The sequence below is a fragment of the Perca fluviatilis genome, chromosome 24 (assembly GCF_010015445.1).
Source record: "Perca fluviatilis chromosome 24, GENO_Pfluv_1.0, whole genome shotgun sequence".
NCBI lineage: Eukaryota > Metazoa > Chordata > Actinopteri > Perciformes > Percidae > Perca > Perca fluviatilis.
The window spans coordinates 2181733-2199416 of NC_053135.1; the positions used below are offsets into that span (position 1 = coordinate 2181733).

The following is a 17684-nucleotide window of genomic DNA, read 5'->3' on the forward strand; positions in this document are numbered from 1 at the left end:
TTGTATTTGTACTTTTACAGGAGATGTTTCATCGGTGAGCCCCATGAGTCCCTCAGCGTCCTCGTTCTTCCACCCCTGGGCGTGTGAAGCAGGTGTTTCCTAAACAGAGAGCACGAAAAGAGGAAGCAGCTCCAATCACACTTGTTTTATTAAGAGATATGAAGGCACTGTAAACAAGAAACCTGGCAACCCCACGGTGAAGACGAGACATTTTCATACCTGTTTGTGTGCAGGTCCAACAAACAAACATGAAGTGTTCATTAGAGAGATTCAGAGGTGTTGGCAGTGCTGCATTTTATTTAAACGTCAGACAGTCAGGCCAGCCGTTTCCCTCTGCTTGCTAAGCTAGGCTAATCCTGACTTCAGGCTCTCTTCTAACTTTTGGGAAAAAAAGCAAATTAGCCCATTTCCAAAAAGTGTTTCTGTTCCTGCGGGGTCTTTAGCTTTCATATTTAGTGCTGAAATCTTTTGCACTGAAGTGCCATAATTCATCAATTTTCAAGGCGACTACTTTTTGAACACCAACCATCATTAATAAAAGCAAAAGGCCAACTAGTTAAGTAACTCTAAGCATTTAAACGTTCACATATTCACCAGCCAGCTCTGTTTCTTCCATTATATTTGTGATAAATTCACAGTTTTAACATTCTGATTTGATTTTAACTCAAATTTACAGATCGACTGAAATAAATACCAGTTTTTTTAATGTTTGATGAAGTTGAGAGCTCTTTCATGACAAAATTGTTTCTATTCTTCCCTGAATTGTTGATGTCTGAGAGGCTGATTTGAACTAAACCTGGGCTGAAACGAGCAATAATATCATCTGAGTTACTAAAGAGAACGTCGAGGATATTTCAGGATCTAGATTTAAAAAACAGCAGCACCTGTTGGTTAAAACTCTCCTCATTCAGTACTCCTCATACTGCTCATCTCCCACACTGAAATGTCTTTAAATAATATGATTTAATGGCATATTCACCAAGTTTTGTTTCACTCTGAAAACGTTAATTCTGGTTTGAATTACGAGGAACTTGAGTAATGTTGAGAAATGTCTGAGTGTTGAATACACAGTATTAAGGCCACTGGTAATAAACAAAATGAGATTTTGCAAATGAAATTAATACTTAGAGAAACAATGCCATGATGTTATGAGAATAAAGTCATAATTTCTAAGACAAAGAAGGTTAAAGTATTGTGACTTTTTTCTCTGAATATAACGGACTTGTGGCCCTAAAAAACATCTCACTTCCAGCAGGAGTTAGCAACTCAACAGTACATTTTCCAACAAGAAACATGAGTTTTTTTTTTGCAATTTTCAAAACAGACAACCCCTAAATTAACCCTTTCAATCCCTTTTTTTAAACTTCAAAGCAGCACTAGCTTGATAATCAGACTGAATTCCCATGTTTTCATTCTGTTACTCAGTCTGTCATCATGTTTAGGTTTGATTTATTGTTGGCAAGGGGTGATTATTTAGTTTTTTTTGGTATAAAACATCTTTAACGAGTGACGTATCCGTCCGGTCAACATCGTTTTAAGTCGACACAGAAGTTGTGGTAGCGGTTGCTAGAAGTCGTCATGAAATGTGTAGATTTTAGATTCTCTCTTCTTTCTTGCTGTCCTTTTTGAGACATACTCTTTCATAAATAAAGCTAGGTAGCTAGTTAGCTATGCAGTAAAACAATCAATGATTCAGAGGTCTGGAAACGAGCTAAAGCTGCACATGAACCCCACTGAAAGTCCAATCTTTCCTGGATTAAAAAAAATAAAAATAAAACACACACCCAGATTTACTCAAGCTTGTAAGACACCCTGCTATTATGAAAAAAACAATCCACCCACATTTACAAAATATAGATTATCTGTAGAGGAAAAAAATAAACATTTAAATTCAGCAGATTCAGAGTGGCTTCATGACACACACGTTAGAAAAAGTCACATTCTGATGGATCAGAAGTGTGTGGACTGCATTTACCGTATTTAACCGTGTCTGTGACTATATGCAGCACACACACATACATGAATGCCCCTTTATAAAGTCAGTGCAGCTATATAGTCTGTCAAAAGGCACCTGAGTTAAGCTCCAACCTGAGCTGGAGGTTCACCAGTGTATCACTCTCACACACACACACACACACACACACACACACACACACACACACACACACACACACACACACACACACACACACACACACACACACACACACACACACACACACACACACACACACACACACACACACACACACACACACACACACACACACACACACACACACACACACACACACACACACACACACACACACACTAACATTGTTCCTGTCCCTGACTCTGGCTCTCCTGAGTGTCTTTGCCCCAGCTGAGGCCGTTGATGGGTGCGTGTTTGTCCCAGCTGTCCGTGTTGTGCCCGTGTTTCCTCTGGTGGCGTTTGTAGTTGTCCCAGTGGCCCGTGGTGTAGTCGCACTCGGCGCAGGCGTACGGCTTCTCTCCCGTGTGCCGCAGCATGTGCCTCTTCAGGTTCATGCTCTGGTTGCAGGAGTAGCCGCAGACGCCGCAGTGGAACGGCTTGGCGCCCGAGTGGATGCGCTCGTGTCGCCGCAGGTTGGCAAGGTTTCCGCAGGCGTAGCTGCACGACGGGCACTGGTAGGGCTTCTCCCCCGTGTGCACGCGCAGGTGGCGTTTGAGGTTGTCGAGGTGCGAGGAGGTGTAGGGGCAGTGCGGGCAGCGGTGTGGTTTCTCCTCCGAGTGGGTGTGGGCGTGGCGGGCCAGGTGGTTTGGGTAGTGGGACAGGAAGGGGCAGTCAGGGCAGCGGTACAGCTTGGTACCACGCTGACCCCGCCGGGGTCCCCGAGACACGGCCGGGCTGCAGGGAGACCCGCAGCCATCTTTGGACAGCAGGTCCAACGAGCAACGACGACACACCTAGACAATAGATACAGAGCACACGGTCAGATGGGTCATTTCTGCTGAGGATCGTCAGAATTGGCCCATAATGATGACGACAGAAGTTCCCGAATCTAGTCGCCTACACGCCAGGCGAGAACCAGGAGGTGGACAGCCGCTGTAGTGCAGCCACTCTCTCTCACAATATGAATTTTCATAATTGAATGTTTGTTCAATTTTTTTTTTTACAATCCGAATATTTATTTTAATATATAAAATTCTTTGACAGCCTTACTGGGGACATATTTTAAATCCTGTTACTGCCCCCCCACTTTCAGAGCAGAGAGAAGAGTTGGTTTCTTACTGTGCGTTCAGAGCGAGAAGCCTCCCACTCAGAGGGCAGATGGCAGTTTTCACACAACAAAATCAGTCAAATAGAAGTTGAAAAACTTGCATTGGGATTATCATATTATAAAAAGGGGGGGCAACCATGACTTGCTACTAAAAAAAGACGCGAGACATATTGGATATTCACTTTGCAGACGCTATCGCCAAAAGGCCTTAATGATGAATTTAATCTCAACATTATGTTGTGCTAATTTGATATTTTTTCCTTACTACATTTTTCTTCTTTTTTTCCCCCCTTACTAGTTTATCCTTAGTAACTGTTTATTGTACATGTGAATATGGACTGCTACAATGTAATTTAACCAATGTGATGATCCACTTTTGAATGGACTGGGTCCTCTTTGACTAAGTGTGGAATAATATTGGGCTAATGACAATGCACTGATTAGCCATGGTTTTTAAACGTATTGAGTGGCCTTTCCTGTTCACAGTCCGTGATGGGAGTGCCACTTTTGTGAATGAATGACGTCATTCAAGAGCTGGACCTGATTGGTCCTGATTAGTCAACCAAACTATTTAAGGCTGTGGTTGAGGTGAATGTGTGAATTTACCTGATGAAGGTCTGAGACCGAAACGTTATTTATTGCTAAATTATTGCTTGTGTAATGGTCAGTGTGCGGGATTTTCTCTAAAAAATTGGGATTAACATAAATTGGAAATGAGACGGCTGTATTGTGGTGGTCAGAGTTTTGGTTTGCTTGTCGCTACGGAAACAAACACATTGCACAACCTATTTTTTTCAGCATTTACTTCACATGAAGAAATCCTTTTTCTACAAGCGATGAGAAAAAAAACAGAACCAAATCCAAGTTTTAGCGATCGTACCTGCCCTCCGTCGCCCTCCACCTCCCCCTCGGCCTTGTCCCCCTCCAGGTCGGCCTCCTCCAGCGTGAGGCCACACATCCGGCAGCACAGGGGGAAGAGCAGGACGGGGAGCGGGGCGGAGGGAGAGCCGAGGCCCCCCAACGTCTGGAGGTACCCTGAGTCCTGGGACACTCGCAGGGTCAGGTCTGACACTACTGCATGGGGAAGAGAGAAAATAAAATAAATAAATAGAGTCTGCTCTGATCTTACTCTCAAATTCTACTTTGCATATTCTTTCATTTAACCATGAAGAACATTAGAAAACCTCACTAAGAATAACCCTAAGGGACGCCTGGATAGCTCAGTTGGTAGAGCAGGCAGCCATATATCGCGGTTTACTCCTCGATGCAGCGGCCATGGGTGCGACTCCGACCTGTGGCCCTTTGCTGCATGTTATTCCCCCCTCTCTCCCCTTTCATGTTTTCTGCTGTCCTGTCAATAAAGGCCTACAAATGTCCAAGAAAATAATCTTAAAAAAAAGGAATAACCCTAAGGTTTTTACTGATAATTAACTAATCTTCCATCTCAAGCTTCCTCATTTTACTTCTTCATATACTCATCTTTAAATATATATATAAAAAAAACTCCCTTCTGGTTCTCATTTCCTGGAATGGTTTGACTTCCTTACAGACACCCTCTTTGAAGTACTGTTTCTCTGGATAATTATCAGCTAAACTGTAAATATTAAATGTAAGAAATGGTCTCTGATGCAGCTGAAGTCAGCAGAGGCCGATGAGCACTCAACCAGGGAGAACTTCTCTTCCTCATTTTTTAAACTCTTTCAGTTTTGACTAGTTGGTTCCTCTTTTATGCTCAGTGCTTCCAAAATTAAAATGTCCCCATGTAGGCGCAAAGAACCTAAAGTGTTGAGTGCAGGGACACCCAACATTTACATACCACAGTTCAGGACAGTTTCTGTCCCCTTATGAGTCTTCAAATCGTTATAATCTGCCCAAACTTGCCTGAAGAAAAACATTTTTAAAATAAAACAAACCTATAAATAGTTCTTGGTGAGCAAAAGTAAATAACTTTACTGCTGTTAATCAACCAACGAGACATTTAATTTAATAAGGACAACAAAAAGCCTTTTCTGCTGTGGTAATTACTTAATTAACAATGTGATGCCTAATTAATTGTTTAGGTCATTTATGAAGCATACATGTGAAACATTCTCTGGTTGCAGCTTCTCTACTGTTGAGAATGTGCTGCTTTTCGCTGTCTTGTATCATAAATAGAGCTGCAAAGATTAATCGATTGGTTGACAACTATTTAATTAATCGCCAACTATTTTGATAACCAATTAAATCGGTTTGAGTACTTTTTTATATAAACAACAAGTAAAACCGTGATTGTAGCTTGGTAATGTGAACAGTTTTGTGTTTGTTACCTTCTTCAGTTTCAGCGTTTGCCTTTTTCCTCCTCCCTCGTCGTTTCTCCTTCTCCCTCCTCTGTGGTCTCTCCTGCGTGTGCATGCGCTGGTGCCTCCGCAGGTTGCCGAGGGAGCTGCAGGCGTAGCTGCAGTGGTGGCAGCGGTACGGCTTCTCCCCGGTGTGGGTGCGGGCGTGGCGCTGCAGGTTGACCAGCTGGGCCGAGGCGTAGGGGCAGACGGGGCAGCGGTACGGCTTCTCGCCGTCGTGGGTCCTCATGTGGCGCTTCAGGTGGTTGGAGTAGCGCGAGGTGAAGGGGCACAGCGAGCACGAGAACAGCTTAGAAGGGATGTCACCTGCCCCGTCTGTCTTACCTGCGCTTCTCCTCTTCCTGTCGGAGTCACCGCTGATGGTTCTGTCGGCCTCCTCCACCTGAGAGGAGTCGACTGACGCTTCATGCTGGAGGCCTTCCTCACAGGTCAGACAATACAGCTCCGCCCCCAGGTCCAGGCCCACACCTGGAACAAACATACATCAGAGACAAAGACAGATTGAGCTCCTACATTGTTCAATTGCAGAGAATGTTAAATCTTTGTAGAGATCTCAAATTTAACATTGAATAAAACTAATTCTGACCTGACAGAGGCCGAGATGTCGGAGGACATTTTGACAAAACTTCCCTCTACATTTTTGTCTTGGTGGTTTTCTTTTATAGATTTTCTAAAGAAAAACAAAGTGAGTTACCTAGATCTAAACCTGCTCCCAGAGGAGAGTCTCCCAGAAGTTGACCACATCCTTTACAGGAGAGGAAAGCTGGGAAGGTGGAGTCTGTTGGTGCTGAAGGATCGTCCTCCACACTCAGAGAGAAGACCGTCATACCTGAAGAACACAAGAAATAAAAAACATTGTTCATATATGGAAAAGGCGCTTTGCTGACGCAAATTCAGCGATTTTTCTCATCAAAACTGACAAAACATATTGCTAATGTAGACTTATGAAAATTGAAGACAAACATGGTTAACATTTCAAATAAACACTTACAGAGCAGGTGTGACAGAAGCCTTGGAGGGATATGAACAGTTTGCTCTTCTTTATTTGTTTAACAAGACATGTCAGCTTTGGCAAGACTCTGTTTGCTCACACCTACAGCTTGAATTCATAATGACTTGAAGGAACATTGTTATCAAACTATTCTTTTAAAGTCAGGTGTTTTTAGTTTTAAGTCTTAAAACCATACAGAAAGGTATCTTTCAACCCCTACAAAAAGCTTTTATATTGACATTTCCAGCAGGCAAACACTGCCAAAATGTCTCACAACGTTACAGTATTTGTTATCTGCTACCTAGTCTGTATCCTTGGCATTTTAAACTTTGGTCGATAAATGAGGACTATGGTCAACTGCTCCTCAGATCTCTGCAGGGTAAATCCAGACAGCTAGCTAGACTATCTGTCCAATCTGAGTTTTCTGTTGCACGACTAAAACTACTTTTGAACGTACACATGTTCCACCAAAACAAGCTCCTTCCGAGCCTATTTTGCAGCGGCACCGTGGCTATTCTCCAGTGCTTAGCACTGCCCACGACGATTATGATTGGTTTAAAGAAATGCCAATAAACCAGAGCACGTTTTCCTCCCATCCCGAATGCTGTGTGGAGTAGCCAGACCCTCCTCCAGCGCGCTTTGGAGGAGGGTCTGGCAAAACGAGACTATCTGCTACCTAATGTACGATCCAATGTGTGTGTGACTGACCGGACTCTCTATCCAGCCCCATGATCTCGGAGTCTCCAAACTCCAGCTCTCCGCTCAGCAGGAAGTCGCTCTCCAGAACCAGGCAGCCAGGCTCACACACCACCGCCCCGTCCTCCAACTCCACTGAACACAAAACACAAATATTTCTCATGATTACTCGTTTAAAACATACTTCCAAACACTTTAACTAAGCAGTAAATACAAATATCGAGCATGTTGAGAGGTTTTGGTGTCTGCTTTACTATTTAACACCCTAAAACATATTTAATCACAGTTTCTGTTCAAATTGTTTATATTAGCACCAGATACATTTTTATTTCACCTTTATTTTTACAGGCAAGTCATTAAATTAAGGTTCTTATTTACAATGATGGCCTGACAAGTGGCATAGCCACTTAGGGAAAGGGAAGGAGGGCTAGATAATAAAGACACTGAACATGCCGCCTACTTTAAATGCACATGCAACTGCTTTACAAAACACATTTTTATTTCCTGTAAACTGAAAGGAGCTTTATATATACACTGCATGTACTGCACAGCAAGATGTTCAGATTCCCTACAAATGTTTTAACCAAAGCAAAAATGTATGTTATTTTAATATTCCATGCCCTCTTTGTAACCAAGTAAAACAAAACGGACAGAAGGCAGACTGATAATTAAATTTGTGCTCAGAAAAAAATGTGAAAAGAAGAAGATGGACAAGAGTAAAAGAGAGAGACGAAGCGAGAGAGTAAAGTGGGTGAGAAAACAACAGACTAGTAGAGGAAATCAGTGAGGATGAGATAAATGCAGAGGAGGAAGAGTTTGAGGGTGAGGAATGAGGCAGAGGGAGCCAGGAAAAGGAAGAGGAAGAAGGGATAAGATACCGAACAAAGCACAGATGATCCATGACGTTTTCATGCACTTAAATGTTTTATACAGTTTATGGTTTAGACACTTTTTGCCAATTAGTTTTGTTGATAACTAGTGATATTGTAGTAATGAATTAGTTAAAATAATGAAAACATCAACAACAAACATGGCTAAAGCAGGAGTCTAAAAAACCTTCAACCTTGGGGCTGCATCTGACAAAGTTTGTAACTTTCTGAAGCCCATCATGCCCACTTTATGGAGTGATTGGTCAGGTGTTTAGAGGGGCAAATGTCGTCTCTCTCAAGCGCTCGTTTTCCATTCTGCACACAACTACCTCTGTCACTTTTTGCATGTATAAACTCTTGCAACACCATGACTGAGTTTGAAAAAAGACTGCATCATTATCCCCATTTATATGATTCATCATGTACTGATATAGTCCAGTGTTTAACGGTGAAAACTACGTATTCTGACAAAGCTACTTAGTGTTAGTTTTAGTCAGACTTTGAATAAAACTACTGTCACTGTCTGAAGTCTTTTTTATTTAGAAGCCTAGTTAGACGTATACATGGTCAAGAAATTGCCGTTCAGGAAAAGAAATAACTGGGGAAAGCAAGTTTCTCTAATCCTCATCTCCGATTTTCATATACCTGATGTTTATGAAAACTTCTTACTGAAGAAAGCTGCTTGAGCTGGTTAGTTAAGTGCATGTTAACACACAGGTGATTTATGGGAAAGGCGTTGCTGAGACACCATGACATGAAACCCTGAGCTCAGACAACAGAGACCAAATTCAAAGAGAAAAACTAGATTATCCAGCCAGAGTAGCATTTTTCTAGACAAACCAGGTGATGTGGGGGTGCACATGTAAAAAAATGAAGGGAATGATAGAGAGAAGTCAAACAGGAAGTGATGAAAGAAAGGAAGGAAGAGGAGAGGAGGGAGAACAGAGAGGTCAGGTACGGGCCTGCGAAGAGGAAGTGGAGACAGGAAGCAGAGAAGAGGAAGAGAGGAAGTCCAACTGAGCCAAAACATTCAGGATGAGATAACACACACAAACACATCTACTTAAAAAAAGGACAACATTTTATGCCACAGCATTTAGAGCAATGGGAGCCGGACCCTCTTGTGGGCATCTGGAGTCCAACACAGACTCTGCTCTGAACTCTCGCAGTGACAAACGGCCGTGTGCGTATCTGGGTACCGTACTGGCTAAAACACTTGGGCTGGAGCTGTGCAGGATCCTCCATCTGGAGAAGCTTTGAGTCAAGAATGCAGGATTGTATTTTGATCGCGATTTCGGCTCCAAAAACGATCAAAAAAACAATGTAATCAAAAAAAATTATTCTTCACATTTAAAGTAAACTCTTACTTTGTCTTGTGTTCTGAAAGACACGCACACTTTCACTTCTCCCGAACGCTAAACTCACTCAGCCAACATTTGAATATATATTTTGTGTTATTGATTTTAAGGGGAAAATATATCAAGGGGATTTTCACAGTTCAAGGTGTTTTCACTGTTGATTTATTTAACTGTTTCACTGTTTTTTAAGTTCAATAAATGCAACATCTTTCCAGAAGTCATGGGTAAGCGTGTTAAATAATCGGGATTTCAATACTGACCAAAATAATTGTGATTATGACTTTTTCCATAATGAAGCAGCCCTATTTGCTCTTATTTCTCTCTCTTTGGTTGTGATTTGGTTTGTGCCCTTGTTTCCAACCCTGATCCTTGCTTTGCAGCTACCTCACCATAGATGTGGGTGAATCTGCCAAATAATTATAAATGCATGTTCTTTTACGCCACTTTAATGATGGTGAAAGAAAAGGGAATAGATACAAATATATAGAATAAAAGGACAATATATTTTATTATTATCTTATTAGTGTTCTTCTCTGTCAATGTCTATAAGTAAGACCAGTTAAGCAAGGCTTACCCTTTCCTGGGCTACACTTTGAAGAACAAAAAGCATAGGTACATAAAAGTTGATTTTACATGGACAAAGAACACCAAAGAGCCACTTCCTTAAAATGTGGTTGGTTATAAAGAGAAAGGCAGCTCATTAGACAGGAGACTCAAACAGCTGGAGGACAGCAGTTAAAACTCACACTTCACCGGCTGGGGGTTGGATTGTTTTCTCCGCGGCATCTTCGCCTCTTGTTGTCCCGGATCCTGCTCTGGTTGTGGGGCGACACCACACACACAGTGGGCTCAAGTCCGTCCGTCCGTCAGCCAGCCAAGCAGCCAGCTAACTGCATGTCATCATCATCATCATCACCTCCTTCCTCTTCCTCTTCCTCCAACGGACAGTAACGTTAGCAGAGGCGGTGTCATCACTACCAACTAACAGTTACTGCCTGAAACGACACGAGCACCGATTAGAAAACGGCTTCTTAAATCCAATACATTTCAAAATACATGTATTCCCTGCTGCAATGTAATGCTAAAGTAACATTAAACACACGCCTGCCACTTCAAACCTAACATTGTGAGTCAGTATTTGTTATTGTTGTGCAGTAAATAGACGGAGCCATTTTGTTAGCCACCTAGCTAGCTATTCAAAATAAAACCGTTTAAACTACAAACTTAGAATAAAAATTACACTTGTAAATATCACTGCGCTGATAAACACACCTGTGATAAAGTCCACAAATACACTGTCGTCGACAAAATGTCGCTAACTGGTTAAAAATAATTGTCTTTTGTTGCCAAACAAACGCACACGCCACTGCTGACATACGCCGGGTGCGGGCTCCAGATGACGTCAGCGAAAGGAGCAGAGGATTGTGGGTTTTGTAGTCCTTATATTTAATCGCTTGTCATAAACAAGATATGTCCAGTAGCCTACTGCTTCTGGAGCGATTTGAGTAAAATACCTTTTACAATTTATTTAATCTTAATTTGTAAAGTAACTAAAGCTGTCAGATAAACGTAGTGGAGTAGAGAAAGTGGCACGTAAAGAAAATACTACCTCTTTCTCCACTTCCCCCTCTACCTCCTTCCTCTTGCTCTCTTTGCTTCATCCTTTTCCTCCACATTTTCTTTTTCTATCTTTGCCTCTTCTTGCTTTTTCTCTACCTCTTCTTCTAACACCTGCTCTTCCCCTCTTCTATCATCTTTTCTCTTAACTTCTCTACATTTCCCCTCACTTTCTCGTCCTTTACCTCCTTTCCTTTCTCCGTCATTTCTGCCCTAATCCTCCTAATTAATTACAGCCTTAATCTTCGTTTTCTCTCTCACAAACCTCTTCTTCCTTCTTCTTTTCAATTTTAACATCTTTCTCTATATATCTCAAAATGAACACAGACCCACATCATTTAACTCGTATTAGTGTGCAAAATAACATACACAAAACCAAAATCTGTATGAGGCTTAAATTCATTTAATATCATTAAATTCCATAATAAATATAATACAATAGTGATTATTAGACTGTGAAGTTTACATTAACTATAAAACATATCAGTCAACTACACATTTATCAGTTGTATCAGTTTCTTCCCCAAAATATGTTCCTAAGAGTATCACTTTGTTCATTTTCTAGGACTTAACATATTTAATTATATTATTCCTCTTTAATTAAATTATCTCTGTTATGATTTTTTTCTAAATATACAGACTCATCATCTACATATCTTCAGATGTGTCTGGTTCTATGTCTGTTAATGAAAATACCACCAATGAAGAAAAATAAAATATAAAATTGATTTGAGACCAGTTTTAAACATTTGTATTGACTGGTATCACATCTTCAAATAGGGTCAGCCTGGTAGACTTAACTCTGTAAAAATGCCACTTAACTACCTTTATAGGGTCTGGAAAATGGTGTACCCAAAATATGATGTGCTGTGAACAAACAGCTACAAAAATAGAAGTGATTTGATTCTGCTGGACGACACTTTGATGACAAACATTTTCATTAACTGAGAGCTCAAACCTGTGGCCTTTAGGTGCTATACAAACAAATAAGATGTATTTAGCGCCTTTCATTCACAAAATTGGAAAAGTTACATTTCAATATGGCGTGCCACACGGCTCTATCCTGAGCCCACTACTTTTCTCTTTGTGTTACCACAAGCTGTTCTCATGAACCATTCGTACATATCGCTACGAAAAAGTAATGCACTGTAATTCCTATGTTTTCCACATATTTAATGTTGTCAGCACCACAGTGACTTGTGAGTGAGTGAGGATGTTGGGGAGGATGGGCGGGTCCTAAAACCTGAGGGTTCAACCCGCATGTCCTGCACGAGTACTACTAAACACAATCTTTTTCCTAAACTTAACTAGTCATTTTGGTGCCTAGAGACTTAACTGTCGTCGCTGCATAACGCTCACTTTTTGTCGGCTAAACTCAACTGCCACGAGCCCTGTAATGACCGACAGCTCATGGTGCTATCTACCCGACTTAAAGTCACTTTTTGTCGACTAAACTCAACTGCATCGGGTCCTGAAACGATACCTGGCTCCCAGTAACCTTTTCTCGGCTATGTAACTGTGAAGACCGCCTGCTGAACTTAACTTTCCTGTGACTGGTCGTCACGTGACCAGCCGGCATGGAGGCGCATATTTTGTAGGATGTCATAGGAATTGTTGTACGTAACTTTTTGTGCGATATCATACGAACCCGTTCATGAGAATGCGTTGGTTACCACTAGGTGTCGTCATCCTCAAGCACAAGAACACAAAAAGCCATCAGAACTAAACCCTTTGACAATATTTAGGGTTGGTTTGATCATGAGTCCATCATGGCCTCAAACTCATCAATCCTCTGCCGGGTGTTTCCTCTACGGATCCTTCTGTAGGACACAGTTTTGTACAATGACGTCTTGCCGCTGCCTTTCTTCGTGTCCTCCGCTGCGTCTGCCTCGCCGTTCACATTGTTTTTACCTCCTTCCTCTTTCTCTCCTTTGTCCTCCTTCACGTCCATCGCAGGGCTTCCTGTGCTGGATGAGTTTGGGGACAGACTGAGCTCTTTGCTTTCTCGTCCAGCCGTTAACGATGACTCAGCAGCTGCATCCATCAACGACACTTGTTTCTGCTCCAGCCTGCAACCTGATACAGTGGAAAATATTATCTGTCTATTTTGTTTAATTAAAATACTCTTTAAAGGTTAAAGCATGATATGACGTGATTTAATTGGCTCGGTGGAGCTTTTTTCATTATCATTTGCTTTTGGCAATAGAGTGAGTGTCATCTTTGTGGAATTTTAATTGGATTTTAATGAATGAATTAACTCTCTGACCTGAATATCCACTGTGAATAATTGTGTTTCCAGCCAATCATAGCTGCAGTTATGTAAGACCCTTTGTATACTGCAAACTCTATTTCAAAATGAACAATTTTCATCTAGATATTTAAACATGTTACAGCCACTAATAACTTAAAGTTTAGGAGTTAAAAAGAAGTGAAAGCAGAGGGGGAAATAGTGTTATTGCGCTTGTGCATTTAAATTACTTTTGTTGGCTATTCTGCCTATTTGCATTGCCTTTTATACACTTAATATGGTTTCATCTTGTACTTTTCAACCAAAGAAAACTGATCTAATATGATATTTTTCACAGATAATTTCAATGTAATTGAATCAACTCATCTTTCTCATTAACTCAATTTAAATAGTTTGTCATTTTCAAGTCAGATCAACTCAAGTTTATCACGTTTATATTCATTACAGGGAAAAAAAATGTCATCCTAACTTTCATTTTGGCTTAAATGTTTAAATGTTTAACTTCTTGATTTAATTCTAAATTGACTTTTTTTTACATCAGAAAAAACTATTAAGGACAAGTTAAGCTTAGGCCTACTCAAAACATTAAGGCAGCCTGTTGAAACAATATAAAGTTAAAACGCTAAGCTAAGATTTTCATAAAACCAAACCCCATCCAGAGACCACTTTCAGAGTCTAGATTACCTGTCCGTAGCTCAGGTGTAATATCTCGGATGTCGTCAGCTGTTGTTTCCGCTCGATGTCCTCCAGAAGAGGATGTCAGCGACGGCGTTTCAAGTCGCTCCAGCTCCTCCGAACTCTGTGTTTCCTCCTCGCCCAGATTCAGACTCGGGTCTGTCACGGAGGCGGTTTGTGTCAGAGAAGCTCCCTCCGTCTGCGGCTCTTTGTGGTGGCTCGGCCATGTGGGATAAATGTCCCCGTTGGGCTGGCTGGCAGCGGCCGAGCCTTTCTCTTCTTCATAGGAATCTGATCCATCGAGATGGTTGGCTGGATCTACCTCATTCTCTCCTTCTCCCTCCATCTCTTTTTCAACAATCTGTTGTTGTTCTTCTTCTTTCTCTGCCTCTCTTTCTCCCTCCATCTCTTTTCCAACAATCTGTTGTTCTTCTTCTTCTTTCTCTGCCTCTCCTTCTCCCTCCATCTCTTTTTCTTTTCCAACAATTTGTTGTTCTTCTTTTTCTTTCTCTGCCTCTCTTTCTCCCTCTGTCTCTTTTTCTTTTCCAACAATCAGTTGTTCTTTTTCTACTTTCCCTACTTCTCTCTCTCCGTTTTCCTCTATCTTGTTTTCTTTTCCAACAATCTGTTGTTCTCGTTTTTCTTTCTCCATCTCTTCTTTTCCATCAACCTGTTCTTTTTCTTTCTCTACCTCCTTTTCTCTTGTGTCCTCCATCTCTTTTTCTTTCTCATTTTCTCCTGTATCCTCCATCTCTTTTTCTACCTCCCTTTCTCCTGTATCCTCCATCTCTTTTTCTTTTTCTACCTCCCTTTCTCCTGTATCCTCCATCTCTTCTTCTTTCTCTACCTCATTTTCTCCTGTATCCTCCATCTCTTCTTCTTTCTCTACCTCATTTTTTTTTTTTTTTTTTTTCTTCTTTTTTTTTCTCTTTTTTTTTTTTTTTTCTTTTTTTTTTTTTTTTTTTTTTTTTTTTTTTTTTTTTTTTTTTTTTTTTTTTTTTTTTTTTTTTTTTTTTTTTTTTTTTTTTTTTTTTTTTTTTTTTTTTTTTTTTTCTCTTTTCTTTCCCCCCTTCTCTTCCCTCTTCCCTCCTCCGTAACCTCCTTTACTTCTTTTCCCTCCATCTCTTCCTCCCTCTGTTCTTCAACCTTGTCTTCATCATGACTCTCCCTCTCCTTTTCTGCTCTTCCATCCTCCATAACCAATTTTTTTTTTACTTCTCTCTCTCTTATTTAACCTTCTTTTTTATCTTTTTGCTTCCCTTTCATACCCTCTCTCCTTTATCTCCTTTGGTGGTTTTTTTCTTTTTTCCCCTCCCCTTTTTTTTTTTCTTTGTCCCCCTCTTCCCTCCTCTTTAACCTTCTTTTTTCTTTTTTTTTTTTTTTTTCTTTTTCCTCCTCTTCTTCCTTTATCTCCCCTTGTTCTTTTCTTTTATCCTCTACCTCTTCTTTCTCTGTTCGGTCATCCTCTCTTCCCTCCTCTGTAACCTTCTTATCTTCTTTTTCTTTTGCTTCCTCCTCTTCTTCCTTTATCTCCCCGTCTTGTTCTTTTCTTTCTTCATCTACCTCTTCTTCCTCCTTTTCTTTCTCTTCTCCGTCTTTTATAAAGTCATTTTTTTCTTCTCCTGCTACATTTCTGTGTTCTCTATCCTCTTCTTCATCCTGTCTTTCTGTTTCTTTATCTACCTCCTTCTCCCTTCGTTCTTCCTCTTGCTCTCTTTGAGTCTTTGCTTCATCCTTTTCCTCCACATTTTCTTTTTCTATCTTGTCCTCTACCTCTTTTTCTAACACCTGCATCTCTTCCCCTCTTCCATCTATCTTTTCTTCTTGCTTCTCTACATTTTCCTCCCCTTTCTCGTCCTCTACCTCCTTTACTTTCTCCATCATTTCTGCCGTTTCATCTTTGTTTTCTCTCTCACAAACCTCTCCTTTCTTCTTTTCAGTCTTAATATCTTGCTCTTCATCTCCTCCATGTACCTCTTTTTCTTCCACCTCTTCCTCCTCCACCTTTTCTGTCCCTTCATCCTCCTCTTCTCTTACTTCTACCTGCTTTTCTTTCTCTACTTCAACATTTCCATCATCTTTGGCACCTTTATCGCCTTCTTTCTCTTTTTCTCCTTGTTGAAAATCTTCTTCCTCTTTGCTCTCATTTGTATCTTTCCAGTCTTCAACCTGTTGCTCTCCTCCATCCTTCTCCTTCTCCTCCTCCTCTCTGTCTTCCTCCATCATCACTTCATCCTCTACCTTTCTGCCTCCTGCTTGTCGAGCACCCTCCTCCTCCCCTGAAGCAGTCCCGTCAGTGTTGTCCTCCTCTCTGTTGTCTTCAGACAGCATCGTGTCCTCCAAAGACAGAATATCTCCAAACAGGCCGACTGCCTGAATGAGCCGAGACACTATGGAGTTTTCCTCCAGGTCCAGGCTGTCTGCAGACGTCCACCAGCTCGCCATGATGCAGGACAGCAGGGAAAAACAGCTGCTCAGTTTGAAAAAACGGAGTGAGAGAAATAAACCTGCATTTGTCCCACAGCACTTGTTATGAAAGCATTCACACTCACAAAGGATTTCATTAACGCTGAATGGCAGAAACACATCATTTCTCAATCTGGTGACGTGAAGGCCACGTATTAGGCCCCGGGTTTGTAATACTTTAATCTTTAAGGTATGATCTCTCTCTCTCTTGCTGCTTTACTTCTACTCTACCATGCAAACATATTGTACTGGTGGAAGAAATACTTATTTAAAGTAAAAGCACCAACATCACAATGTTAAGTACTCAGTTGCAACTGAAAGTCCTGCATTTTAATTTTAGCTAAAGTACAGATATATATAAAAAGAAAAGAATAAAAGATCAACATTCCCAGTGATTTATCCAACTGTGGCATGTAAAGCTTCGCAATAATCTGTAATGAGTGTTACAGTCTCATGTGTGTTTGCATTATGTCACCATTTCTTCCCATCTTTACTGTAGCACACAGCTACACGGTTCTCAAATAAACCCATTTTCCAGAAAGAAATACAAAAGTAAAAGAAAAGGTTTACAAAAATCCTTAATCATTTGAATATTCCTCTAAATGATAAAAGAGTTATAATAATGTGTTGTTTAGTCAATAAATATCAGTGTATCATATCACCTTAAATCTCTCCAAAGATATCAAAAGCACTTCCCCCAAAGTCCTGTAGATGGAGGTCTAATGTTTCTTACAGATGGAGGTCTAATGTTTATTACAGCTCGTAGACTTGATTTCAGCGTCATGCAGAGTCACGAGCATGTTCAGCAGGCCACAAATATCTTTCATAATAACCAAAAGTTAGCAGAATTAGGAGTCATCTTTCCAGGAAATGATCCACATGTTTTCTTAAGAAAAAAGGCAAGAAAGAATGAAAGAAAGAAAGAAATAAGGCAAGAAAGAAAGTAAGAAGGCAAGAAAGAAAGAAAAGAAACCGAAATTGGAGTCAAATTGTCCAAAAAGGACACAAATATAAATAGGTCTTCCCTACAGAGCTGTTTGTTGAATGTAGAAATATTTTACAGTTTATTAAAAAGTAAGAATACCACTAGTGCATTTGCTGCAGAAAACAATGAAAATATAAACGTTTCTCCAAAAGCAGCATTTCCTGCTCATCTACGTCCTTATCCTATATCCTACTACCTATC

General features: G+C 40.7%; 3 protein-coding genes across 5 annotated transcripts; all 3 read right to left on the minus strand.

The window, feature by feature from the left end:
* Positions 1-12: 12 nt before the first annotated feature.
* Positions 13-10909, minus strand: LOC120554190 (zinc finger protein 513-like). Of its 3 annotated transcripts, XM_039792912.1 has the most exons (8): positions 10765-10909; positions 10239-10487; positions 7278-7400; positions 6273-6407; positions 5549-6046; positions 4123-4316; positions 2319-2928; positions 13-99 (listed from the first exon to the last, which is right to left on the minus strand). In XM_039792912.1, coding segments are annotated over exons 2-8 (1602 nt in total). In that variant the 5' UTR covers positions 10279-10487; positions 10765-10909; the 3' UTR covers positions 13-97. The 3 variants fall into 3 exon arrangements, with proteins under 3 accessions (XP_039648846.1, XP_039648845.1, XP_039648844.1); XM_039792911.1 differs by lacking the exon at positions 13-99 and having other exon boundaries at positions 2232-2928; positions 10853-10909; XM_039792910.1 differs by lacking the exon at positions 13-99 and having other exon boundaries at positions 2232-2928.
* Positions 10910-11490: 581 nt separating this feature from the next.
* Positions 11491-14451, minus strand: LOC120554039 (moesin-like). The gene is made up of 2 exons (XM_039792625.1): positions 14042-14451; positions 11491-13185 (listed from the first exon to the last, which is right to left on the minus strand). The coding sequence occupies exons 1-2, from the start codon at positions 14436-14438 to the stop codon at positions 12866-12868; spliced, it is 717 nt and encodes a 238-aa protein (XP_039648559.1). The 5' UTR covers positions 14439-14451; the 3' UTR covers positions 11491-12865.
* A 181-nt stretch (positions 14452-14632) lies between these two features.
* LOC120554779 (vicilin-like seed storage protein At2g18540) lies at positions 14633-16706 on the minus strand. The gene is made up of 3 exons (XM_039793806.1): positions 15551-16706; positions 14703-14921; positions 14633-14644 (listed from the first exon to the last, which is right to left on the minus strand). Exons 1-3 carry the CDS (start codon positions 16475-16477, stop codon positions 14633-14635), a joined length of 1158 nt encoding a protein of 385 aa, XP_039649740.1. The 5' UTR covers positions 16478-16706.
* Positions 16707-17684: the final 978 nt, after the last annotated feature.